Source organism: Nematostella vectensis, chromosome 6, assembly GCF_932526225.1.
Source record: "Nematostella vectensis chromosome 6, jaNemVect1.1, whole genome shotgun sequence".
Lineage (NCBI taxonomy): Eukaryota > Metazoa > Cnidaria > Anthozoa > Actiniaria > Edwardsiidae > Nematostella > Nematostella vectensis.
Window position 1 is genome coordinate 10259822 of NC_064039.1, and position 27958 is coordinate 10287779.

A 27958-nucleotide genomic window follows, 5' to 3' on the forward strand; every position below is an offset into this window, starting at 1 on the left:
CATTCAAAAGCCATTTCGCTAATCGGGTGAACAGATTTGGCACTGGTTTGAGCTTTTAAAAACTAAAAAAAAAAAAAGAATAAAAAGTAAAGGATTATTATCTTTGATGAAATTGAATACCAAACACAGAAGAATTGGAGGAACTTCTTCGAATGATAAAGCATGAAGAAAGTGAACATTTGCACAATCCAAAGTAAATGTCTTAACAATACTCTTTAAATTTCGCTTTCTGTTGCCATACCCAGGGTTCAGGTACAGATAAAGACCAATAAATACAGGGTTTTCATAGGAGAAATGAGAGAACTGATTCGAGCAGATATCGATAACATCGCGATATTGGTTTTAATATTTTCCTCCCATATATTCATCCATGTTCTTTTTTCCAATATACAGTAGAATATAGACAGTAATGTAAATACAAGTCCATTATAGCAAATTATATTAATCATAAATAAGCTTTTTATTCGTAATAATGTTAGCTTTTCCATAAAGTCAGTTTTTTGTAGAACTTTGTCAACTTGAACAATAACTTAATGCGAATTCGTGTCAGCGGTGTCCAAGCTCTCCCTCGGGACTCCTGCGGGTAACGGATACATACGGGCCTCTGTGGGGTAAGCCCCGCATGACAAGGGGTCCCTCGGGAGTCTGCGGGATTAGTCCCGCGGGTAACAGTTATCTACAGGCGTCCACGGGCAGTCCAGCTAGAGTCGCCCTGGATTCTGTAACGTCGTATATATAAAGTACAATTCTAGTTAGGCTCTTGACTGTCATTAGCCTTCATATTTTTCTTGATCCATTTAACAAATTTGTGATTAACCCGGGTGAAGACGCTATATTTCCCTGGGACCCCACACTTGGGGTTTCCCCAGCTGACAATCCCCCCGATGAACCATTTCCTCTTGCGTGCTCTTGAATCGTAGAATACGAACCCACCGCCACTATCGCGGTTACACGAGTCACGTGACTTGTTCTTGTACCCCGCGCACAGCATGTTTGACGTCACTGGCCAAGTTTCATTCTCGTACGCCTTCTTACATGCGTTGTGGTTCACGACGGGAACAATCGCCTCCTTAAGCGTCTTGGAGGGTCGCTTGTTCTCAGTCACTCCCCACCCTAACATGACTCCTTTTGCACGCGGCTTCACAAGTCGTCGCTGGTATCCATTAGGCAGACACACAGGCCTAACGTACTCCGTGATGTTGGCTTTCCAGCGCAGTCTAATAAGTGCAATGTCAGAGTCATACGTCCTCCAGCTGAACCGCGGATGTGAATAGATCCCAGCGCTTGGAATAATCTGTACATGTTCGTCCATATGGCGCGCGGTGATATCATGAACGCCCAAGAAAACACGCAGCCCGTGGTACGGTATCCCGCTATCCTTGTAAACAACACAGTGCGCGGCTGTTAGTACCCAGTCCTCTGCGATCAGCGTTCCTCCGCAGTGGAACGTGTTGTAATTGGACTGAAATGTATCGAATTCTAGTGCGACTTGCCAGGGGTACCCCCCAGGGATAGAATCGCTACCCCCGTATATACGAAGCCTTTTGTGATTGGTCGGTTTGGAAGTCTCACCACAGATCGGACGGCAGGAAGGAAGGGCATCCGACCATTTGTTATTGCTTTCACAGTGCCGGAATTTCGGACCATCTAAATAGTAATTCTTCCGGCAGAAATATGCGACATAGTATGAACCAAACTCTATTTGGTCGATGAATTTCCGCCTCCCGTTGAGTGGGGTCCCAGGATCCGGGCACGGTATAGGTGACCCTAGTTTGATGAGCGGCGGGTAGGTAATGGGCTTTGTAGTCGGGCATGATTCAGTATAGCACGGACTAAGTTCCACGTTTTTCCCTTTACACTCGATACCGACTGCTTGGCTGAGACAGTACCTTACACGCCGCTGGATGCCCGAGGTACATGGCTTGGAGCAGCCAGCCCATTGAGTCCATGACGTCCACACTGAGCTATAGTTACACGGCGACTTGAAGCAGAATCTCGACTCCACTCGATACGGAGACTTTACCTTACACTCGCCAGATTCATTTTTGCTCGATGATAGGGGGAAGCAGAACCTCCATCTCATTTGATGGCCCGTCCCACATGTAGCTGAGCAAGGCGTCCATGGTGACCACGGCATCCATTTGGCTTCCTTGCTTCGAAGTGCATCGCACGATACTATACATTCCTTCATCTCTACGTTCTTACCCGGGCACGAATCGCTTACATTCCCAGCCTTTTCGCAAGAGCGAGTTCGCACTTGGACCCCACTCCCGCATGACACCGAGCAGGACGTCCAATTAGACCAGGAAGACCAGGTACTTGGGCACGCTCTTTGGTAACACACCATCGCCGACATATTAGCGCCTTTACACGGCGTGCCTCCGAATCTCGGCTCGGTACAATTACGCATTCGTATCTGCTCACCAATAGAACACGTTTTTGAACAATCGGACCATGCAGACCAGGAACTCCATGCACCATTCACAGGACAGGGGGCGAATGCACACGTTCTGGATTGAGCATTTGTACCATTGCATTTAGTAATATTAACTCTAACATTTTCTTTCAAACACTCTCTGTAGCGAACCTGTTGTCCTGAACTACAACTTACGCTACAGTCCGTCCAGTTGGACCAGTTACTCCAGTAAGAGGGGCAATCAGTTGGATTACAAGGTGATACCTGGATATTTCTACCAGGACAGGGCGCTCCTCCATACAGAGGCTGAGAACATGTCCTGTTTCTGAACATGGTACCATTGTTACATGATCTACTACAGCTGCTCCACTCGCTCCATGTAGACCACTCCCCGGAGATCGGGCAGTGGCCTTCAAAACAGTGTTTTGTTTGATTCAGCTCCCCAATACATCTAGCAATATAATCGGCTGGGCTGGTGGATTTTCTCACACACTCGCGTGATCTAGTTCTTGTTCCATTAGAACACGAAACACTGCATAAGCTCCATGATGACCAGTTAGTTAAAGTACCATTTACCAGGCATGGTTTCTGAGCGCAAGGTCTCCGCTTGTTCTTCACACCACTACAGTTTTTACCGCCATACTTTGGTGAAGGGTTGCTACAGTGTCTAGTCCGACTGATCGTTCCATTAGAACAACTAACGCTACAAGGAGACCAGGTGGTCCACTCCGACCACCCTCCATGAACCGGACATGCATGAATATTACAAGTATCGACCTCTTTAGATCCTCCAGAACAGTTTCTAAGGGCTGTAGTGACATTTGCATCCAAACATATCCTTGTACGAGACCTTGTACCATTAGAACATGATCTAGTGCATTCTGACCAGTTAGACCAGCCACTCCAACCTTTACTAAGATAGCACGGAGCCAAATTACAATCCTCGTTAATTCTGGATAACCCAGTACATTTGCTACCCCCGTGTTTTGCACTAGGATTTGAACACGTCCTGTTTCTTGTCCTGGTACCATTTAAGCATGATTGACTACAACTTGACCAGGAACTCCAAGAAGTCCAGCCACCATGGATCGGACAATTCTTTAAAAAGCAACTTGTAACCTCGTATGGTTTACCAGTGCAATTATTGCCTCCGTGTTTTGCACTGGGATTCGAACACGTTCTATTTCTTGTCCTGGTACCATTTGAACATGATTGACTACAGCTTGACCAGGAACTCCAAGAAGTCCAGCCACCATGGATCGGACAATTCTTTAAGAAGCAAATTGCGACCTCGGATGGATTACCAGTGCAATAATTACCTCCGTGTTTTGCACTTGGATTCGAACACGTTCTATTTCTTGTCCTGGTACCATTTGAACATGATTGACTACAACTTGACCAGGAACTCCAAGACGTCCAGTCACCATGGATCGGACAATTCTTTAAGAAGCAAATTGCAACCTCGGATGGATTACCAGTACAATTATTACCTCCGTGTTTTGCACTTGGATTCGAACACGTTCTATTTCTTGTCCTGGTACCATTCAAGCATGATTGACTACAACTTGACCAGGAACTCCAAGAAGTCCAGCCACCATGGATCGGACAATTCTTTAAGAGGCAGCTTGCGACCTCGGATGGATTACCAGTGCAATTATTGCCTCCGTGTTTTGCACTGGGATTCGAACACGTTCTATTTCTTGTCCTGGTACCATTTGAGCATGATTGACTACAACTTGACCAGGAACTCCAAGAAGTCCAGCCACCATGGATCGGACAATACTTTAAAAAGCAACTTGTAACCTCGTATGGTTTACCAGTGCAATTATTGCCTCCGTGTTTTGCACTGGGATTCGAACACGTTCTATTTCTTGTCCTGGTACCATTTGAACATGATTGACTACAACTTGACCAGGAACTCCAAGAAGTCCAGCCACCATGGATCGGACAATTCTTTATTAAGCAAATTGCGATCTCGGATGGATTACCAGTGCAATTATTACCTCCGTGTTTTGCACTGGGATTCGAACACGTCCTTTTTCTCGTCCGGGTACCATTTGAGCAAGATTGACTACAACTTGACCAGGAACCCCAAGACGTCCAACCACCATGTATCGGACAATTCTTTATTAAGCAATTTGTGACCTCAGATGGCTGGCCACTGCACTTTAGCCCTCCGTATAAAGGCTTAACGCAGGTCCGTGTCCTCACCTTAGATCCGTTACCACAGGTGTGGCTGCATTCCGACCAATCAGACCATGGCATCCATTCCCCATCCACGGGACAAGGGCCCAAATAACAATAAGATGACTCCGTTGCATTCCCAGCGCACACTTGCGAATCCGGACAAGCACGTATACGGTACCGAGCCCCCACGCCGCAACTAACACTGCAATCTGACCATGCGGTCCACGCATTCCATTCCCCTATTTTCGCGCACTTGACTTTCTCTTTACATACTCGTTTTTCCATAGCAGCTCCTACACACTTTTCCCCGCCGAAATGCGGGATCGGATTGGTGCAGTTTCTTGTTCGCAGCTGCTGCCCTATAAAGCAGGTACTGCTGCATCTTGTCCAGGAAGTCCAGGCGCCCCAGCCTCCGTGAGTAGGACAAGGGGCGAGGTTACACGACTCCTCTCGGAGGCCACTCCCCTGGCAACCGGCGCCATCTTTTACTAGTATTTCGGTGGTTTTCTCGCACGCACGTCTACTCCTACGCTTCCCACCACCACAGGAAGACGAGCAAAATGTCCATGCCCCCCATTCAGACCACTCGCCGTATTCACACACAAACCGCGAATCCGGGACGGCGGTGACCGGCTGTCCAGCCAAACCGGGAGGCGAAGAACACTTGATTAAATTAAGTGAATATATAAGACTTCGCGTCCTGATCCATTGTTTGAGCCAACTAAGCTTGCAGTCACAAACAAAAGGATTATTATGTAGTGAAACTTTAGCGTCCGTTGAAAGTGAATAAAACAAGCCCCGGGGTAGCGTAGCGAGGCTGTTAAAACTCACGAATAATAATTTCAACGACGGCGTCCTCGCAAATAGTCGTTGATCTAGCTCGGTGATGTTATTATTGTTCAAGTACAGAATCTCCAGACCGCGAAGGTTGCGAAACGTGCCTGGCTCGATGCGAGTCAATAAATTATTATTCAATTGGAGGCTTTTTAATGAGAGCGTGCCTTGGAGCGTTCGCTCGGAAAAAGTTTTCAAATTGTTATTATGCAAACGTAACCGTTGAAGCGCTGCTAATCCATGGAATGTAGTCTCTGGTATGGCACGTAGGCGGTTAAAATCAAGAAACAGGTCCTGTAGTGAGGACAGTCCTTCAAACGTGTCTTCCGGAAGCGATGACAAGCGATTGGCACTTAGATCCAGTGAGCGCAATGACGCAAGGTCACGAAACACACTTCTCGGTAACACCGACAGCCGGTTGGCTCCAAGGTTCAAGCTCCTGAGAGCAGTCAAATTCCTAAAAGCGTTGCTATGGATAGTGGAGATCAGGTTATTGTACAAAGAGAGAAGGCTGACTTGCATGGGAAAATTCCTCGGCACATGGCGTAACCCCGAAAAGCTATCATCCGCCAGATATCCACAATAAATGTCCACTCTATGTTCCCCGTAGCAAGAGCAGTAAGCCGGGCATGTTATCGGCACGGAAGATATGACATTTGCTTGCCCTAACCGCACGCATTGAAGAGTTGATAACAACGTGATGATCCATTGAAGCCCGGCCATTCTTTTGCAGTTGGAAAACCTTGTTTACAACGAAAAAAACAACTAGTCTTGTTTAAGACACCGCTGCACCCCTCGATATCTGTAGGCTCAAACCTGCAAAAAGGCAGAAAAGCATCAGAACAACAAGCTATGCTTGAGAACACTGACGAGCATGATGTTAGCAGGAAAAGACTTGGAGTGTTCGAAAAATAATTCAAGTTTTCACACAATGGTAATTTCCAATTGGTTACAAAGCAGTGTTAATAATCTTACTGTATTATCTTACACGGATAAACAATAGGCTTGGAAAAGACAACAGGGTGTATTTTCAAGTTTGGCCAGCTGACAAGAGACTTCTAATTGGCTACCAATCAATCATTTGCTAACAGGTCTCTAATATTTGCATTTCAAAAAACAACCCAAAATCGAAAACATCGCTTGAGTCAACAGACTTTTAGAAATGCCTCACGTCCCTTATAATAAATTAAGAGGGCATGACATCAAGGGGACCACCGGGAGATCGTCAAATCTGATTTTGCAGTAGTTAAATCTTCATGGTTGAGAAGTTTAATAAGTCGACTGTGAACTAGCGGTCTAGTAGTACGTGAGCTACTTCAGAACAACTCAGCCTTTTGATTAAATTATCTCCTAAAAATAACGCCATCTTTGTATAAGCGATTATCGCTTGTTGAACGCAGATTAGGCACCTATTTCTACCACGTGTCCTTCGGGCATACACGGAGATTAATATAAATCTTTTTAGTTTATAAAACGGCATGACCCGTTACTTGAACTGTTTTTGCTGATCCTGAATTTCACCCTTGACACTTAAGATATGCCGCACATGACTTCGTAAGTGCACTAAACGAAAACCTAAAATTAACTACTATACCAAGTATAAAATAAACTGAAGATATTTCAAGGGTGAAGGTGGCGTACGGGCTTTAAATGATTAAACTTGGTAAGAGACAAATTTGACGCACCGATACGATGGCATAAATAATGCAGTTCGATGCAGTACACGTGATTGGGCGATTCAGCGTTTCCATAAATCCCGATGGCCACTGAACATTTTTGTTTTATAAGAATTTTATTTACAAAATGCGCGCGCCAAGATATAAGCATGATATACCAATCAACCACTCTATTGTTATTGTTTATAGTGGAAAATACAGTGATTTATTCGAAAGGAAATCTCAAAATAAAAATCTACGAATAAAGTCTGATACATTGTTGAAGATATGTGATTGAACATATCTCGGTTTCTCGCTTGAATTAGCCGATGGAAATGGATGCTTTGCGTGACCCGGCATTGAGCGGGAGCATGAGATGGCGGCGTGTCTTGTCCCTGACAGCCACCATAGCAGCCATAAGGCCAGTAAAAAAAATGAATCGTCCTATCTACAATCACTTTGGTATTATTTAATTTTCGGTATTTTGACAGACCCTCTTTAAATACCAAGCTCTAATCTAGTATTTTAAAGGCTGTGTTAGATAACGAGGCTCTTACCCATATAAAAAAAGCTTTTGGGTTTTCAGTGGCAGGTGCCAGTAAGAAGAGAGATACGTTTCGCTTGGACAGGTGGAGATTCTGACCCCTTTCACGGAGAAATAAACCATAGCGACCTGGGAGTCCCAAGTGTCGAGCTACACAATTCAAACAATTCCTACCATTCTAAAGTAAAATTTATAAAATGCGCTAGTACCATTAAAAAAACTGCAAGCTGTCTGACGATACGATATGATTTTTTAATGTTTTTTTTATTGCGAATTTAGTATTTTTATTTAAAAATGCGCTTGCTTGCACAATCTTATCTAAAAGAAACTTAAAAATCCTTATTCACCTGGTGACATTCATGACATTTTCCTCGAAATGGAGGGTTTATTTTATGATAATAAAGGCGTCTGAATGCAGGAAAATTATATTTAAACAAGAATAATAAATTATATACAAAGAAAATAATATTTCTCAACATAACGATCTCTGCAGTGGCGGCATATCTTAGCGTCTATAAGCTGATCTGTTTTAAAAAAATATGGACCACAGAAAGGAAAACACTCGTAAACTAGTCAAGAGCTAACGAGATATTGTAAAAATACCTGCTCATTCCAACACATTTTCCTCTACAGCCCTATATCCTACCTTCGATGGTGTGAGCGAATGGAGACTTGTGTGCTTACTTGCTATCGCGCCGAGGTAATACGGCTATTAAAGATATTCAAACAAACGAATGCGGTGGGCGCGTGACTGTCTCGTAGACTAGTGTAACCGTTATCACACCGTCCACCTGAGCATGCATAAAAAGGGTTCAGCCCTACTCACCACTAAACCTACGACGTATCTGCGGCCAGCGTCGCGACTGACATAGAGGATTTACCTTGTCTTTCACGTTAATGGACAGGCGTCACTGACCGCGTATGCTAGTCATGTCTCAGCAATCTATGCAAGGTTATGCCCTAGAAATCACGCCATATCCGAAACTCCTCGAGTCTTGCTGGAGGGAAAGCTAAGGTGGAGCTCAAATTTACACCGATAAAGCAAATTAGCGACGCCGCAGTGATCATTTCCGACCAATCTAGCAGCTTTAGTCAGAAGGAGAAGCACGCTCAGGTCGAGGGTTTACGCGTTGTGCAAGCCAGACAAATTAGCGATATCGAAAAAAGGAATTCTAGTCATTAGATACGACTAGACAGGTCTGTACAAGCCCAAAAGTACATAGCCGAATTGTCAAAACATAGAAACGCAGTTTTGATTGTTACAAGCATTATAGTTGCACCGGCAGAGGAAGCCAAAACAGCGCCGCAAATAGGCAAGCTGTTTATTTTCATATAGACTTTTATTTGGTTTCTAAAGAGTGTATTTTGTAAATATTTTGCTTGGGTAGTGTAAAAAGAGATCGTGTCTGAGAGGTGAGATGGCGGTCGCCTAATAGGGTGTCGACAGAATGGTCGCGTGCGCTAGGGACATGCTCTTACAAGGAGATAACATTCTCGTAGAGTTCCTCAACAACTAGTGCTTTTACCGAATAGGTTCCCAAAGGTGAGGTGAAGGTTATTGGCTGAATCTTGATACGACGATAGCACGTAAGCGACGAATGAGTTCACTTTTCTTTCATATAGCGGCGTAAATGGGGGCATTAAAGGGCAAATACTTGAGGCATATCTAGCCCACGATACCGCACTTCAGATTCACGCTGTGAAACATTTCGCATAGATACATAGACAGACGAAACAATATTGTATTAGATGACATTTTGGGCCTTCTAGAAACAAATAGAATCAAAACTTAATCCGCTCAACTTCTTCGCATGATTTAACAAAGCTCTTTCAATCTGCTTAATTAAAAGACTCGCGAAAAAATAACGTCCGCGAACTTAAATCTCGCGAAAATAAGGGATATAGAAAACATGATGACAAACATTGAAGGTTTTATTGAGATATTCTAGTAAGTATGTCCAACGAAACTACCGATAATAGCTCAGGAGAAAGAACACTTCCATTACTGCCAGAATAACGGTTAAAAGGGGCAACTTGTTGGTATTGTTTTAATTATCTGGGCCTGATTCAGTTAGTGGTTACTTCATTTTGAAAAAAAAAATGAACTTCAAATTCGCGAAACATGAACTTCAAAATCCCGAATTTAAATCTACGCGATCGCGAAATTTAAGACTCGCGAAATATGCAAGAACGCAAAAAATTTATATGCGCGAAAATAAAGAAGAAAAAGATAACTAACGGACCCCCTCGGTGTAGAATCTTACAGGACATCCAGTCAACTCTCGCTATTACGGACACCCTCGGTGTAGAATCTTACAGGACATCCAGTCAACTCTCGCTATTACGGACACCCTCGGTGTAGAATCTTATAGGACATCCAGTCAACTCTCGCTATTACGGACACCCTCGGTGTAGAATCTTATAGGACATCCAGTCAACTCTCGCTATTACGGACACCCTAGGACTCGAATCTTATTGGACATACAAACTCTACACAGACACCTATCCACCACCCTCACGTTTCGATTACTATACCGCCAATCATTCGAAACAACACTGCCCTCCTGCCTCTCTCGTACATTGGCGCTTTCCAGCAGGTCCGCCTGCCTCTCCAGATTTTTCGAAACATTCTTTTCAAGTCACTCAACCGACCTCACAAGAGACGGTGCAGGGTGACGTTATATCGGATTCTGAGCGTCCGTCGCTCCAAGTGTAGAAATCGCCCAACTGTCAAGGGCCGGCAAGGCCACAATCTCGGCGCTAATTCTGTATGTCAGGAAAACTACAGAAGAAAATGCTGAGAACGTATTAAAAAGATAGTTAATGGAAGTTTTATCAGGATAATTAACTGCGATTCTGTACCGTCACAAAACTGACAGTCTTTATTATTCCAAGGATGTCACAGCGGTGGAGGAGTTGGCCTAAAAGTGGGGGAGGGGGGAAGGTGTCAAGACTAATTTCTCTTTTGAAAGAAAACGCTCAACTAGAAGCGATGCTGAACGATACTATGCGAGCGGTTTAGAGATGGTAAAAGTTGCAATAATAAGAAATAATAAAAATATTAATAATAATAAACCAAAATTTTCGCCACACGAAAAAAAACCCAGGATCGACCAAGATGACAAACATGTCAGTTTATAAATGGCCCTCCCGCTATGTTCAAATGGAATATCACAAAGTGTAACTTGCGAGTTTAGTAAACAAAATATCAATTTTAATTAAAATGCTCAAATGTCTAAACCTATACGGGCGCTGTCATTTGCTCCACACGAAGAAAAAAAAAAAAAAACAATTTATAAGCCAAACATGCGATGGTAAATGTGGCATAGGTTTCGAGTTAAAAAGATAAAACGGGAAACATGACATGAAAACTGTGACATTTTTGGACACAGATTCTGATATAGCTGTCATATAGACAGTGTTAGATAACCAGGGCGGAAATGTCAGCGGTTAATTTGGACTCAAAGTTCACATTTAGAGGGTACAACACTAAAAAACGCAAAAGAAAACGTCCAAGCTTGTTGCTAGACATTAAATTCTCAAGCCTACATGTACAATGAGGAAGACAGTATGGCCTCGTCGACTCACTACAAGGGAACCCGCAAACACCACAAGAAAAAATGGCACCGTCAATAAAAAAAAGCTGGAATATATAAACTTGGCTTTGCACTTCTACTAAGCTAGCTTAGGTATCTTACACTTACCTGTACGTTCTAGCGGCACAGTACGTGCTATTTCCGCACAGACTCGCCACTGCCGCGTCTTCGCAGAGATCTGCACACCCGCCGCCGTGTCAGCATGTACACACGTCAAAAACAGAACTATACCTCACTGTTGACCTCACGTTGAGCGAAAACAGACCCGTGAAGTGCTTTTGACCGCGATGAGCCGGTTGATTGTACTTGTGTCGGCTGTGCGAGGACGAACATATTTTTAGTAGCGTGGCGGATGGCCGAGAGTGTCCTGCATTGTTCGGCGTGACGCGTGGAGCTGACGTATGTGACACGCCATCCGGTTACACGCTTCACGCTTGCCATCTATTTGAAACGAAAAACGCTTTCACTTCCGAAATGTTTTTTGTAATACTGCTCCATTAATTATCGTCTGAAAATGCCGGCTAACACTAATTGCGACGATAAACAGGAACAATAAAAATCACTATTTTCGGCAGGCGACTAGGGGTCATTTATATTAGCGATGTTTGCATTGAACATCAATTTCGCAATGACTATGGCCAATCACAGCCGAGATACGTTTCCTGGTGAAATCACCTTTTAATGAATAGCTGGGATTTTTGTGGTTATTCTTCCATATTTTGCTAAGATAATAAAAAAAGGGTAAAAGGTTTAACCTCCTGTTGTCGCAGGCACATCGCCAATATATCGGAGGTTCATTTTGTTCTTTATGAAACAATACAACCGACAATAAACGGTCCTAAAAACGTTCACCCTGCATTTAAGGAATAATTTGGGAACAAGGAGTCTGTTTTAAAAGCTTTAATCTCTAGAAGTATTGGATAGTACCCTAAAACTTATATAAAATAACTTTATCGCACTTTAGCGCATCGAAACTGTCAGGAAATTGTTTTTTTTTTTCATAATAATTTAGGTGCGGCGTGGGCGAAGTAATAGTAGTAGAAGTAATAGTGCGCAGTGTTGACTTCTCAAAACAAAAATATATGAGATCAATGTCTGTTGTATCAAAACTTAAATCATGTAATGTCCATATCGGTGGTGGTGCCTCTGGGAACATGCATCTAATCCTAACGAAAGCACAAATCCAATGGAATGGAATCCAAGAAATGATTTCCGGAATAGCTGAGTAATCCTCTTAAACTTTTCCAAATGTAACCGATAAAAGAAAAGAAAATAAAGGTTTCGAATATTTGGAACGAAAGCTAGAAAAGAGCAAATAAACGGAATAAACCCTACGATGGGCTGTTTTGTTTTTGATTTTTGTTCTTTATGAAAAGCGTATATAGGCACGACACGTGTGGGCTGAGAGAAAGCATGGGTGGACTAAAAGCAAAAACTTATATCTGAAAAAATCTCTTAAGCTCCAAGCTTTTCGAAGCAACACAAACTCAATGGTGCAGTTAATCAAAAACAACGACAACAAGAAAAGATCATTCTCATCTTGATTTTTTTTAATCTTTTGTATGCACCCTTTCGTTTAAGGGGTTGTAACACCACGACTTCTGAGTGGGCCACGATTTTACCAAGCAATCCATCAGGAGCGGATGACAAACCTGGAGATTCTCACGTGAATGTTAACGGTTCCCTTTGTTATCCGTTTAAAATATTGAAAAGCTGTGAATCAACACAAGGTTGAACAAGTATGTTGAACGCCTCTGTGAAATAGAGTAGTTGCGCTGACGTTCCGACAAAGGCCTAACGCTTGAAACGTCAGCGCAGCAGAGGCGTTCAACATACTTTTTCGAACTTGCGTTGATTCATAGCTTGTCTACACCACGCCTACGCACACCATCTAGATTTTATACAGCTTGCCTGTAGTCTTTCTCAATATTTTTTCATAAAATATTGAAAGGATGACAATTTTTACCACTCAGAACACAGGCTTGACAACCTGAGATTGACTGGAGACTGACTGAATGGTTGGTAAGCCTGTGCTCAGAATGGCTCAAAGGAAATAAAAAACTACATGCGCAAACAAGAAGCGCAACAAATAATGTAGACACTCTGATTGTTGGAGAAAAAATGGGAAGGAGGATGGGGAACACATTTCACTAAACTGAAATACTCAAATGATATTCCGTGTGCTTCATAAAGCTACTCAACAACGTTTTTTTACCTACAAACATTTTGAAACATTTACTTCCTTTTTCAACTGTCACCTTCAAAATGAGCATTCCAAGACAGAATCCATACATCATCCACCCCCAGAAGTTCTACCCGGTAAATTTGCTTATACATTATTCCCTCAACAATTGGTACCAAAAGACCCCCTGCCCTGGGATTTTTTTCAATCCCCCCATGGGGGAGGTATGGATTTTTCCTGGAATCCAAAACACTTGAGCCACCCCTTCCTTTAGGCAATATTCCTTTAAACTGGAAACCATTCATATCTAACAGGCTAAATGAACTAAGTAACATATAACACAACGGAATACTCACTATCACCACCATCCATTCTGCCTATCTCAGGTGGCATGCGTAGGCTCAGAGGTAAGTTGAGTGAACCCTTGACACACTTGCATGTGTATATGGAGATTTGCATTCAACACAGGTCATCTGGCCTGCTGTTCTTCCTGTGAGGCATCCTCTACAGATCAGATGCTTGCATGGAAGCTGGAATGCTGGTTGCTTTTCAAGTGACCTGCTGCAAGATTTACATATTGTACTCCTTAGTTTTTCCCCTGGGGTTTGCCTCATGGTTTTACAATTGCTGGGTGAAGTTTTGGCACCACCTGTGAGACAAAAAAAGAGAATTAATGAAAAATAAAAAAATGACACAAAATTTAACATGATGCTGTGCCATCTTAGACACCAAAGTTATTTAAAACATTTGTACATTAAATATCATTGTTATGAGTTCTGAAAGCCTATTAGTCCAGTTTCAAATTCTACTATGCCCACTGAACAGCCTAGGTTGTATAAATACAGATTCCATGCATATATCAGCAAGAATCCCTTTGGGCTTAGAACGAAGCAATGTGAAATTTGAAACTGGACAATGGTCTCCTGAAAATGCCTTATAACTAAATGTACATCTAAAATAGCCAACAAATCAATTATGATGGTAAATATAATGCTAATGCTGCTTATAATGATAATTCTAGCAGGCCTTGGTGAATTAAAAGTAGAATACCTCTCAAGCTGTTTGTTGTGCTTAAGTCATCTCCACCTGATTTACATATGCCTTTGAGAAAACTGTTTCCTGATAATGTCTGTTTCAGAGCAGAATCCAGGCTTGTCGATAAATGCTCTTCATGTGAGAGGACTAGAAAATTAGATTACAAGTGACAAGTTACAATCTACACTTGATGGCAAGTTTCAATAAAACTACTAAAAACATTACCTTTATGGAGGTCATTTTTCTCAGAACCACATATTTTTACTGAGGCTTCAGGAATTTTAATTATTCTTCTTTGCGTACAGTTGGTTACTAAAGTGGATGAGCTTGATGATGGGAGGATTGCAGTTTTTTCAATAGCAACTTTCCCCACCGTTCTTCCTCTAGAAGTCATATCAATCCCACTTGTTAGTATGTACTTATCAATTCTTGCTTTAAGAGCTGCATTAGGAACAGGTTTGTAGCTATCATTTAAGAGTACCCCTGTGAAGGGATCACTTGGCAAGCGACCCCATTGGCGCTCTGCCTCTATGTGTTTATCCAAGGTGCTGCTGTCAACATTTTCACCTGACGGCAGTAAAATTGGTACTGTCATCAAAATACATGTTATAGGATCTAGAAACTCTGCTGGTATACCACACTCTAACTCATTTTTGCTAACCATGGTGTTCTTCAAATCTTCCACTAAACTACAAGTACTTTGTTGCTGACTTTGTTCCTGAGCTTTGTTTTGTATATCTATAACTTGTTGGACAATAGTTGGGCTGCAAGAAGCAGAAACTTGGCCAAAAATATCTACTTTTCCAATGGCTGGTACTGAAGATCTCACAACTCTCCAGACACGCACAACAACATGTGTTACATAATACAGAGAGTGTGTATGAAGAAAATCACGCTCAGAAGTTTCCCCTCCATCCATAGAAGTTGTGCCTTTGATGGGGGCACGCTCCTGGAATCGCCTGTTCCTCATAATTAGTGCACGGCCTTCTGTGTCATATGACCGACATACTTGCGTAAAAAGGTGGTGATGATTAGATTTAAATGAGCTTGGAGTTATCATGGTGGAATAATTATGCCACGCGTCTGATAAGCTAACACTGTTATCAGATTTAAAGTTCAATTCTTTGCCATCACTGCTTTTTCTTCCAGTGTCTGGCTGAGTGACTACAGAGTCATTCTGCTTTGTATTTCTACTCTTTCTCTTTTGGCTTGGTTGATTCACTGGGACAATCCCGGCAACAAACACATCGATTCCACAAGATATTTGTGAGCCGACTTTTGGTTTGATTAGAACTGATTCAATGTTAACCGGAAACGGTAGTTGGAACAACAAATCAACCGGCGGTTTGACAAAGTGCGCAGCAAGAAAACCTTGACTTCGTTCTCGCCAGTTCTCAGAAATTAAGTTATTTGGCGAATAGCCATCGCAGCATACAGAGCTGCATTGCAATCTGGGGCTGAACAAGCTTTCGGTAAGGTTTATAATCATTTTGATTCCATAAACCATGAGGGCATGCTCAATAAAAAGTTCGCGCTTACTTGGCCGACATATTGAAAACATTCCCAAAGCCCTTTGCGAGCGTTAAAATTCTAGTGCAATATCTCGGTCAGCCTGTGGTGCGCATACAAACATGTAAGTACGCTGAGGAATACAAATATCATTTTACAGAGGCACTATATGTTAGTAGGAAAAATGTAAAATAAAAATCGTTGTAAAGGGGTAAAGCTGAAAGTTTTGTGGTCTCTCCTAGTACCCAGGTCCGGTCTTCCTGTGGAGGTTCACTTACTAGACTGACGGGTCCCCTGTGTACCTTTGTTTTTCAAAATGGCGACCAAACTGAACAACAAAATAAATGCTGGGTACTGCCTGTCAGAAATGGCCGATATTGTAGAGATTATCCTTACTCGTGTGCCTGGAAGATCTCTATCTAATGCTGCTCAAGTTTGCCGTCTTTGGAACAAAACAGTTCGCCAACTTCGTCGTAAAAGGAAGAAATGCTACATTACTGTTCTACCCCTTACATTGTTGAAAAAGTCTCTAGATCAAATTGTGGACTTCTTACAAAATGTGGTCTTGACTGAAGCTCAGGCTTTGTTGCTAATGTCCTGCGGTCAAACTTCATGTTTTGAATCTTTGAAGAAGGTACTAACGGGGATAAAACAAAGTGTTCCTCCAAAGTGTGCCATAACAGGGGGGACATTTAACTTTGTGCTTGGAACGAAACATTTACCCTGCGACCCTGGAATAGGGTCCAACTTTAGGGATGAGTTGTTTGGAAACAACCCTATGCAACCGCAAACAACTTCAAGGATCAGTAGTAACTTAGGAATGATACTTATTCCACGCACACCCGACGTACAAGTATCCGATTTTTATGTCCCATTACGCAACAAATACAAAGGTATTGGAGGCCTTGGAAGTTTTTTACCAGACATGGATTTACCAGTGAGGCTTGTATTGGTATTTATTCATCCATTGTCACTCGGAAAACTAACTAAATTTGCTGTCACATGCAAATCAAAGTATGGAAATGAGGTTGTTTTAGCTGGGTGTTACAGCCAAGACTTTGTATTCTTTAAGAACATGGCCACTCATCATGAGATAGCAGGTCTAGTAGTGTCAGGTAATATTAAGGCTGCAACAGTTGTTATTCCATATGGGAGAGATAATGAGGACTTTATCGGAAATGTTATCACAGCAAGTGAAAGGATTCTAGGCACTAACTTTGCATTAGCCAACACTTTTGCTTTGATGTTTTTCCCAAACTTGACATTTATGCAGGAAGTAAGCTTATTAACTATCATTCGAGATAAGTTTCCCAATGTGCCATTTCTCTGCAGCCAAGGTCCAGCAGCATATGGTTGTGATACGGTTAAATTAGAAGCAGAGGGTAGAGTGGCTGGAGGGCGGGACTATCTTCAAAGGGACGCTGGGGTTATTGTCTTTATGTCTATATTATGATGTGTTGAATAACAACAGTTTTGAGGGAATGTGGTTGATCATCAAATAATAACCAACTGTTTTAGACTTTCACCACAATATTGACAAATCATTAAAACCTTGTTAAAGAGTGAAGCTCATATAAAGACATAGATGGGACTACAATCAGGGACAAATTACTTAGGGACACAATGGTTTTGTGCACGTAGAACATGGGTGCGTGAATCATAATATAGGAACCTACTCTGTTCCTGTCGATAACCCCCCCATTCAATGCTGTTGGGAAATCAACTTTCTCTACAATTCAATGTATATTTCCACATGCAACATTGAGCATGGGTGGGGGGGGGGGGGAGGGGAGAAATATGATATTTTTATGTAGAACAAAATTTTTGCCCCATTGTTTTAGTCCCGGATTGTAGATGGTACATACCATGTTTATCCATAATATAGAAAAAAATGTGAAACAAAGCACACCAAAAATTGCTACCCTAAAAATACCTTGAAGCATTAAAAAATACTATTTCTGAGAGAAAAGCCTATTTTTTCTCGGATACCCCCTAAAAAATACCTGAGGCCCAATTTTGACCCCTAAAAATATGACGAGCATCCCTATCAGTTCAACATGGGAAGACCCTCCACCCCCGGAGGGCAGTTCTATGTATGTAAATAACCTTATGCAAGTGCTATTCTAGCTGGTTTTACTATTTGGGCCATTATTTTATTATTTTTTAGAACTTCTTATTTTTCTGTTTGAAAAAAATCCACATGAATTACCTTACAATGGCATCCAGCCTTCTAGAGATTTAGGGGGCTCATCCTTTTTGTCAGATTTTGGGTTAGACAAAATAAAAAAAGTTGACATTTATAGTTTCAATCAATCAATGGTTTATTCCTCCCTTTTGCAGCCAAGGGCTGAATTACAGGGCCGTCAACTGGACACAAATAATAATTAATACATTTAAATGACACAAAGTCGTTCATGTGGTTTGTCCTAGCAACAGTTGGGTGAATTGACTGGTGACGGGAGCATAGCACACGACCGTAGGATATGACCGCTGGGGTTTGAATAATCCCCACAAGTAAACTGTCTTCCCTACATGACTTAACAAATCTGCGGCATGCGGAATCCCTTCGAACATGCAAGGGTTCCATATTGGCGGCATTTAGCGCCTCGTCATACTGTAGGCTAGGATAAATAACCCGCAAGGCTTTCTTTTGTACCCATTCCAGCATATCACTGGGTACTGGGGCAGTGCAGCCCAGGCCGGGGAAGCGTACTCGATACTCGATCTAACTATTGAGCAGTAAACGCTCACAAGATCCTGGGTTGAAAGAGCACGTTTGTCATTAAAGTTTATTTCTTTGATACAAGACTTAAAATACAGAACATGGGTTCAGACAATCAAGACCCTATTATTGCATGTATGTCCCAAAAAAATCTCAGTTGTTTTCGTAATTACACTGTTCTTTATATTTGTTATGTACAATATATTATTAAACTTTCATATAATTGATAATTTTGCTATTTCCATGTTGTTTGGAATGTATGATTGGAAAAACTTTTTTGCATATGGCCTGGCTCAACAAGGAATTTCTCAACATTTCGTTTTAGATTTACTGCAATTTCTTAAGTATTGCGTTATACGTATCCGGAATTTGGGATATAAAAGTTTGATTATCGTAGTTTTTAAAAATAGTCATACTATTTTTCTAACCTAATAGAAAACCACAATATTTTGTTGTCGAAGTATGGACGTTATGTAGTTATCATAAACTGCTGCGTAACATTTGTACGCTGCAAATGTGTTTTGCCTTTTTGCCTAGTTTTGCCCTACCGCGCATGTTTTTGCCCTTTTATGCCCTATCGCGCACTATTTTTTGCCTTTTTTTCTTTTACCTTTCGCGCACCTTTCTAGAATCCTGCTATAAAAAAATCATAATTCAATCCAGCTTCGGAAAATTCAGATTATGGGAGCTGTATCATTTTACAATTTAGCCTTCTAACATTATTTTCGTTATAGAATGTATATTTCTCCATGCTTTTAAGTTTGCAATATTCAAACTCGAACGGGGCGAATTCTTGTCTTGCATAAAATGAGAAGCAAGAACTGAAAGTAGACAAATACCCGAGGAATTTCAAATTATATCAACAGGCTGCCAGCAGCCATTCCTTTTTCTGAAATTACGTCTAGAAAAGTATATTATTCGCACTTGTTTTAGATTTCGCTAATACTCGTAACAGCTGGTTGATATTGTCTAGGGGTGAAAAATACAGAAAAAAACACTTCATACTGCATAAAAAGCACAATGAAAATGCAGAGAGAGCGCGATGGCAAAATAAGGCAAAAAGGCGCGATGGGCAAAAAAGGCAAGAAGCAAAAGGGCAAAAAAGGCGCGCAAAAAAAGGCAAAATAAAAGCACGACGTAATTCGACGTTTTGTGTTTTCTATTGTCGAAAAAAAATTTAACGCTGCTTATCGCTCCCGTTTGTTCACATTTCTTTTCCTCTTTCTATAAAAAGGACAGCATCTTAAAGAGAATTTCAAGTGCATTCCATTTATGACATTGATCAAACTACAAAACAAAAAGTTTCTTTTTAATTAGCAAAAAGATGGAGCAATGTTCATAAAAAATGGGCTTTAAAACGGTTTTTATTTTGATATATTTTTTAATGTTTTTGAATTTTTTTTACTATCTCTAACTTTGGATTCGAGATGCACATTAGACAAACGTTATCCAAATAAAATAAAAAGTGTGTAGCTTTCTCGAGATCAAAGTTATAATCATAAACCTAGCGTTAGAATTTGTTACGCTCTGATGCGCAACACCGTGCGCAAGGCCTTATAACTGCAAAGAGACTACACAAATTCATAATACTCTGCATCAAATATGCCTAATAATTTAATCCCTTGGTCATGTGAGTATTGGCTGTTGTCGCACTTCTAAGATGTCTGCAATAAGAACAAAAACATAATTTCTGTATTACTAATATTTAATAAAAAGAGACTCTGATACTTGCAAGACTTTTGAAATTTAGAGGTACCCATCGCTACCCCTACCAAGCAAGCTTGAGTACAGACTAAAGACTTATTAACCGAGCTAACGAGGTTAGTAAAGTTTTTATTATCCGGCTTTTTGCATGAAAAGAAGAGAAAGTGTGCGTTTAAAAAGGACTTTCCGGTTTACGGCGGAAGTGCTCTGAACCAGAGCGCGCATCTAGTTTAAGGCCGAAGAATTCCCCGCTGAGATTGAACTAAACATCACAAACGCTGGATAGACAACTGCTCGGTTTTATTGAAAGAACATTCTCAACTTCTCTTGCCTCTGGAATGAGCATATAAGTACTTCTTACAATGTTTGGATTTCACAAAGCAAGCAAGAAATTTTTCACAAAGTAAGCAAGAAACTTCATAGCTCGAAAGTCTCTCAAGAGTTCGGAAAACTTACGAATCGTGCTTTTTCGCACTTGTTTGACTAAAAAAGACAACATTCTTGAGGAAATGTCTTAGTCCTCGTCATCGCTCTCAATGATCATTCTGCGACGTTTCATTGGATTGTTCTGGTTATATACTGGAGCGTTGAAGATGTCGAAAGTGCATCCAGAGACATCGCGAATTCCGGAAAAATCGCTGATACTTCGGCATTCGCCGTGGAGGTTGAAGCTGTGTTTTGTTGAAGAAATCCAGGAACAGGCAACTGACTTTGACTTGTCGGAATGACTGTGGTAGTGGCGCTTGATCGTTCTACGGCTGATCTACTCAAAGTGAGTGACATTTCTTGTTGATGCTTCTAGCGAGTTGATTTTCTCCTCCCATAGGCTTTTCTTGTTGCCATTGAAATTGTTGTTGCACCATGTTTTCATCTTCAGGGTAATAAAATTCGCTTCCCGAATGTTCTGAGTCTGAATTCATTCTTCTAGCTTTGGGGACTGCCTTCTAGCTTTGGGGACTTTATAGTTTGTTTGTTGGGTTGCTTTTTTCAAATGAAATCGCGGGGTTTTTTGTTTTCCAAAACAGAAACATTTGCCGGTCCGTAGGGATTCAGACGGACCTCGAGGTCGGTACAGGAAATCTCGCCCGGGGTTTAGCCAATCAGAGCGCCCGTACAATCACAGCCGGATAATAATGGTTTTTACACAAGCATATCATTACAAACATTTCAATTAAAAATGTCACATGAAAACAGCACAAGCAGATGAAGAAGAACAATTATGTCTATTCCCTTTTTTTAATGCCCAAAGTTATTTTCAAACTGATTCGTTTTTGGTCAAGCTGTTTATGTTTAGTTTATGTTGCCTGAAAACCAGTGCTAAAGAATTGAAGTTATTACCTTTTATTATTTTGTTCCAAGGTAAAGTGACATAGGTTAAGTATGCTGATAAAATTGAGGATCCCAATGACCTTCTTCTACTGAAAACAAAGCACATAAAATAACGATTAACAAAACAATAATGAGTATGGATGTCTTCTTTTATTACCATTTTTTATAGGTACTATAGACCCTCCTTTTAAATACCTTAATTTTGTTCGCTGTACTGAGGATGTTGCAGTACTACCTGCAAATTACAAAGTAACATAAATTATCGGATGAAGAAATACATGTCAGAACAGTGGTGGGGGAGGGGAGGTAGTATTTTAATTTTCAGAGGACAAACATTACAATTTCTTTTGCTTTCACTGCAGCATAAGAGATTAAAATGTCTTCAAGGATGTTTCAAACATGAACGAGCGCTATAAGAGGGATAGCTCAGCCCCCCTTTTTCGCAAGCTCTCGCAAAAAGTCTATGTCATTCACAGCTAGACTTCATTGAGTGCCAACCTCTGTAACCGCTGGAAGAAAACATGCTAAAAGTAAAGCTGTACGACAAACTAGGCCAAGTACAAAATAGTGTTAAAGAGCTATAAGGAATATTTGGGAAAGTGTTTAGAGTCCATTCTCTACAAAAACAAGAGCATGAAATGACGTCATAATAGTGCGTGTGCGTACAAACAACAAATTTGAAATATTCATCACTTCAAAACCTATGTAATCTTAACTATTTTTTGTTCTGTTTCAAGAAACAGCTGTTGATAAGGCTATGTTTTTCAATAGTGTGCTATCGGCCACTCTAGAACTCTATCGTAGCATTTTGGTCTCTCTCTATGGAGCTCTGCACTAAGTGATGCCAAATGACAAAAGACATCTTGCCTTAGGCAAGTCCCTTTTATAGTGCGCATTTGTATTTAAGGTATTTAGGTATTCAAAGGATTTTACCTTTTTTCTTTTTACTTGATACTTGTTGTGAATGAGACCAGTCACAGCTGTCATCTGTTGTACATTGGCAAGGCATGTCAGTATCTGACGAACCAACACAGTCTTCCCGTCCACCGCATTCTGTACATATGGAGCTGAGGACACAAATCAGAGTTTGACCTCTACAATAATTTCAAATATACTAAATTTACAATACATGACAAGCAAAGCAGTGGCATCAAACATGCTGCCAGGTTTTCACATCTTTGATCGCTATAATTCAACCACCTAGTCATACTAACAGCATTTCTAGGCCAAGACTTGCGACTTGTCGTGGCTCACAAATTTTGCAAAAATTACAGGTGGATACAGCCTTTTTATTAAATGCACCTAATGTGGCAAACTAACTAGCCCCCCAGACTAACCAATAACAATCAGGAGTGGTGCAGTCCTTGTGCCGTGATATTGCCATTTCTGCATGCCCCTTCCCGCTAGGTCCCTTCATCTTGATAAACTCTACAGTTGACTGGCCTTTCCACCAACCCATGGACATCTTCTGAGCCACCTTTGTTGCCATGCTCGCCTGTCAAAAGTAGGATGAAATGTTCAATGGTGGTGGTCATGTTCAGGGTTGTCCCTAAGCACCAACTGCCGAAGGTAACCATGAAAATAGTTATAAACATAACGGCCCAGGGATATGATTGGGTAAGCGTGGTTGGATTACAAAAAAGTGTCTAATTAATTTTAATTTTTGTAGAGGCTTAGAAATCGAATTTGCTAATGACAACTTGTTCTCCAGCATAGTTTGCAAGACCTGCACAAGAAAAAATTATGTTAAGCTTCTCTCTGTCCCTCCTTAAGTGAACCTTGATACCCAAGGTTTCTTAAATCTTCTAAGCACTTGTCTAGATAATTTCGCTCAAACAATCCATCTTCCCTCGTCATCATTTTACTACTAACTAGTACTGCACCAGATGTGGCGGTTGATTGACATGAAAAGTTATTGTTATATTAGCTAGTCAGTTGTTCCTCTCACTGGCAAACGGAGTTTCAAAAATCTCATGGGGTTGATTGCAGGTGGTTTTTCCTTACAGTTGCCACAGCAAACGAATAAAAACTTCTGAAACATCTGAAACTCAACAGCCAGCTACCCAGGCTATATGCATGTTTGAGAGTACACCCTACCTGCTAGATAATAATTTTCCTTTATGATGAAGATGTGAGATTCAAACAGTACTTACTCTATTCTCGTAAACTTTCTTAAGTGATTCAAATCGTATAGATCCTAGAAATACCACTCCTTTAAAAGATTCTGTCTGAAAATAAAATTACATTGCAAATATCAGTTTCCACAGTAACAGACACTGAATAAGCAATTTTTCAATAAGATGCTTTGCCTACCTTATCTCTAGCTACAAGTTCAACACACACCATCTCATTATCTTTCACTGTAAAGTCCTTGAATGTCTGCAGAGAATGACCAATTTATGTTAAACTTTATTTATTTTTTTATTTGACTTTGCAATAAACAACAACACAACCTAACAAAAACATAAACACATGCCTGGGAGCAACTACAGACTGGGCAACTACAGTGGTCCCCTCACATTAAAACATATATAAATTAAAGTAAATAGCATCATATGGGCCCAGAGATGAGACCACACGTTTCATTGCACTTTGGGCACACAGACTTCCACTGAGTAGTTTGGAAAAAAAACTCTCATACTAAATATAATTGAGCAATTGATACAATTATACAAACTTATGAAGGTATTTAAATGGATACAGTACCTCTTCAAAATCATCAATTACAAAAAATATGTTTGGGTATGATATCTCAGTGGTCTCTCCTTTGCTATCCATTCTGAAATAAAGCATTTTACATTAATATGATTGGCTTTCCCAAAAATTTAATTAGCAACAGTAAGTAACATTTTACCTTCTTCTGCTTGGAGTTGCATAAACTTGCTGCAGGTAAAAGAGCATATAACAAATTACAAAAATATACTGCCAAACAAAGAATAATAGGAGGATGCTGCCTTGCAGATTTTATTGTGCATAATAGTTTTTTCTCCACACAGGCCACCTTTTCATGTTTTCCAGGTTCTCTTCAAGATGTGATGTAAAAAAAAACAGCAGACACAAAGAAATGAACATGCATGAAATGGCATCATAGATCTTAAACATCCTATAATACAAAGTAGGGATGACATCACATCACAGCATACCTGAGATATTCGCCGCAGTATTCGCAGCTCTTTTTCATGGGGCTTGGTGCACACGGCACATGTTAATGTATACTCGAACTAAACACAATTCAATTATATTAGACAATCATTAAAAACAAAATAGGTTTATTAGAAGTTACAAAACAACTTAGACCATTCTTCTTGATGCTTATAATAACCTACATTAAATTTCAGGTAAGTTACGTTGTTTTAATAAGTTTAATAATATGTTAGGAATTGATAAAGACATGTGCTTTTTACCTGGTGTAAAATAAGGTTTAGATAAACTGTTTCTTCCCAATCAATATCTGGGTCACCCAAACTGCAAAAACAAAATGATTATAAAATGTAAAATCAAGAAAAATCTAAGTGCGAATGCTCAAATACATTATGACATGTAAAGGTATTACCAGGTTACTACTGTATGTGAACAAGAAAACAATAATATATGGAATGTTTATCATTTTCTGGCCAATAACAGGCAAGGTACTATTGGTACTTTTTGATTGGTGAAATAACATTCTAGACATACTTGCTTATGTTAACTGTTGCCCTTGTTCACTCTTTGGATATCAGACTAATTTTTTTTTATTTGTTCTTTTTTATAATATTTGGATAGTTTAATGAAGCACTCTACTTGGTAATAATTTTCCTCCCCCTTTAATAGCTGGCACTAAAATGCTTTTAAACAAGTTTTTTCTTCACCCTCAAAGTTATAGTTACAGATTTGTCTATTAATGGTTGAGGTTTCCGTCAGACCTCCGGAAGTAAACTTGTATTAATGTGACTTTGAGTTACACTTCAATAACAGTTACCTGGGCAAGTTCTTGGTATCTTTTCTGAAGACCAATATCTGAGCCTGTGTACAAGGATATTAGACATTTTAAACAGGGATCTGCTGAGAAGGCCCCCGAGTGTTTATAAAAAGCAAGAAAACGGTCAGGGTGAAATTCACTCATATGCCAAAACCTTGAGGTATTTAGTTCGCTCCAGGGTATTAGTGTATTGAATACTAGGGAAAATCTGTCTGAATGCAAGGAACTGATGGCCTTTGTAAGCAATTATGGCTTCTTTAGTATGAGTGCAAGGTTTTCCCATAACATTGCGTGCAACACGTTTCCTAGTTAAGAAAAGACCAAAAATATGTATTGCAGTGTGACACAAATATGGTAGTTTATTTATGGTATATGGTTTTGGGAGATGTTTTACTAGGAGACATGCTTCATGTTGAAACATGTATTTAAATGTCTAAGATAAGTTGAGACCATGAAGTGGTGGCAGTGGCCGCACCATGTAGAGTGTTATAATATTTTGTGACCTGGGAGTGGCCACATTATAGAGGTTGGCCAGTAGGATTTTTAGGGGGTAAGCTGAAATTATTAAAGAGGGGTCGGGTGTAAAGCAGAATTGGCATAAAAAAAAAAGACTACAGAGAAATTGTGTCAATAAAAACAGTTCAGTGGTAGTAGCAGCTGGGACTTCCTTATGGCGTTCATATTCAGAATCAGAACGGTAATCAATTTTGACAGCAGTTTGGTAATTTGAGAACACGAAACCCCTCTGTTGTTGTGTGATTTCGCAAGCGGAACTTCCAGGTGATCTCGTTTTCAGCAAATTCCCTCACCTCAGATTTACTAGAATCCTTTCCTCGCTTAGAAGGTGCAGCGCTTTTCACGTAAAATAATAAATCGTCTCTGCTATCGTCGTGCTTGTAGATAAAATACTGCGAAAATAGACGCGTCCAGAACGACTCGATAGCCAAAACAACGAAGCCACCTACGGGAAAAAGGCCAACAAACTCTTGTTATCAACAGATTATCCCGATATAAGAGGATTTCATGGTAATGCTCTTACCGTCACTAACTTTATCCATTGTTTCTTTCCTTCGCTCCTTACAAATGCTTTCCAGTACCCGCGTAACATTCTTGGAAGGGTCGATTTTCTGTTGACTGACCGCCATCTTGGAAGATTGTAGTCACGTGACTTCACAAACGGACGAAAGGACTGGTGCCGAGTACCTTCGCGTTTCCAGTTCCAAACCACAGGCTTACCATCCTGAGGTTGCGTGGGTATGATCGCCGATCGGCTTTATATTACAGAAACATCTAATTTTGCCTCCATTTCATAACACTTTACAACAAACACCGTTCAGGAGAACTCCTGTTTATTTTGGATATGTAGCCAGCGCCCAGCTAGCAGTAATCACTGCTGAATGACGTAGAGTTAACAAAGTTCGGGCTAGACTGGCGCAGAAGATGGAGACGGTGAAACACTTATCCTACCCAGAAGCCTTCATTGGGATATCTGAAAAGAAGGAAAAAACAAAAAGCTGAGAGGATTACATGAGCAAAGCAAATTTATTATAATTATATAAATGCAATTATTATTATTATTTTTCAGTGTACAATAATATCTGTTAAACAACTTATGATTAGTATTGATGGAACAAGAGTGCAATAGACTCTCGGTATATAAAGTACTAAAGAATCGATTCAATTAGAGTACAATAGACTCTTGATAGTATTACACGAAGTACATATGCAGTCAGTCTAAATCATTGGTGTTAAACTCACTAATACTATTATAGTGATTATAATATCTGAGAAAAAAAACGCATTATGATTGATATTGATGGAACAAGAGTTCAATAGACTCTCGATAGAGTACCATAGTCTCGAATCAATTAGTAGAGTACAACAAACTCATCACAGTATTACACGATGTACAAATGCAGTCAGTGTAAATCATATTTAAAAAACAACTTCCTATGATTAACATTGATGGAACAAGAGTGCAATATACTCTCGTTATATAGAGTACCATTCAAATCAATTAGAGTGCAATCGACTCATAACATTATTACACGATGTACAAATGTAGTCAGTATAAATCATATCTGAAAAAAAAACGTATTATGATTGACATTGATGGAACACGAGTGCAATAGACTCTCTTTATATAGAGTACCATAGTCTCAAATCAATTAGAGTACAATCGACTCATAACATTATTACACGATGTACAAATGCAGTCAGTGTAAATTATTGGTGTTAAAAATCACTAATACTATAGTGATTATAATATATGAAAAACAACGTATTA

At 40.3% G+C, this 27958-nt stretch overlaps 3 protein-coding genes and 1 long non-coding RNA gene across 7 annotated transcripts; 1 reads left to right on the forward strand and 3 right to left on the reverse strand.

Annotated features, from left to right (window-relative positions):
- Nucleotides 1-319: 319 nt before the first annotated feature.
- Nucleotides 320-11461, reverse strand: LOC116603454 (SCO-spondin). Of its 2 annotated transcripts, XM_048728598.1 has the most exons (3): nucleotides 11341-11461; nucleotides 4555-6253; nucleotides 320-4383 (listed from the first exon to the last, which is right to left on the reverse strand). In XM_048728598.1, exons 2-3 carry the CDS (start codon nucleotides 6158-6160, stop codon nucleotides 749-751), a joined length of 5241 nt encoding a protein of 1746 aa, XP_048584555.1. In that variant the 5' UTR covers nucleotides 6161-6253; nucleotides 11341-11461; the 3' UTR covers nucleotides 320-748. The 2 variants fall into 2 exon arrangements, with proteins under 2 accessions (XP_048584555.1, XP_032220546.2); XM_032364655.2 differs by having other exon boundaries at nucleotides 320-6253.
- LOC116603456 lies at nucleotides 6232-8795 on the forward strand. The gene is made up of 2 exons (XR_004290615.2): nucleotides 6232-6371; nucleotides 8270-8795. It is a non-coding gene; the product is annotated as an uncharacterized LOC116603456 (long non-coding RNA).
- A 76-nt stretch (nucleotides 11462-11537) lies between the features above and the next one.
- On the reverse strand, nucleotides 11538-16276 carry LOC5519902 (RING finger protein 37). 2 transcript variants are annotated; one of them, XM_032364657.2, is made up of 4 exons: nucleotides 14675-16276; nucleotides 14465-14596; nucleotides 13771-14063; nucleotides 11538-11673 (listed from the first exon to the last, which is right to left on the reverse strand). In XM_032364657.2, the coding sequence occupies exons 1-3, from the start codon at nucleotides 16008-16010 to the stop codon at nucleotides 13816-13818; spliced, it is 1716 nt and encodes a 571-aa protein (XP_032220548.2). In that variant the 5' UTR covers nucleotides 16011-16276; the 3' UTR covers nucleotides 11538-11673; nucleotides 13771-13815. The 2 variants fall into 2 exon arrangements, with proteins under 2 accessions (XP_032220548.2, XP_032220549.2); XM_032364658.2 differs by lacking the exon at nucleotides 14465-14596.
- Nucleotides 16277-18733: 2457 nt separating this feature from the next.
- Nucleotides 18734-27368, reverse strand: LOC5519903 (uncharacterized protein KIAA0930 homolog). 2 transcript variants are annotated; one of them, XM_032364661.2, is made up of 14 exons: nucleotides 26711-27368; nucleotides 26481-26632; nucleotides 25672-25715; nucleotides 25118-25178; nucleotides 24857-24934; nucleotides 24568-24596; nucleotides 24420-24492; nucleotides 24027-24092; nucleotides 23867-23941; nucleotides 23051-23208; nucleotides 22647-22780; nucleotides 21909-21948; nucleotides 21723-21799; nucleotides 18734-20344 (listed from the first exon to the last, which is right to left on the reverse strand). In XM_032364661.2, exons 1-14 carry the CDS (start codon nucleotides 26814-26816, stop codon nucleotides 20307-20309), a joined length of 1131 nt encoding a protein of 376 aa, XP_032220552.1. In that variant the 5' UTR covers nucleotides 26817-27368; the 3' UTR covers nucleotides 18734-20306. The 2 variants fall into 2 exon arrangements, with proteins under 2 accessions (XP_032220552.1, XP_032220550.1); XM_032364659.2 differs by having other exon boundaries at nucleotides 21723-21802; nucleotides 26711-27361.
- Nucleotides 27369-27958: the final 590 nt, after the last annotated feature.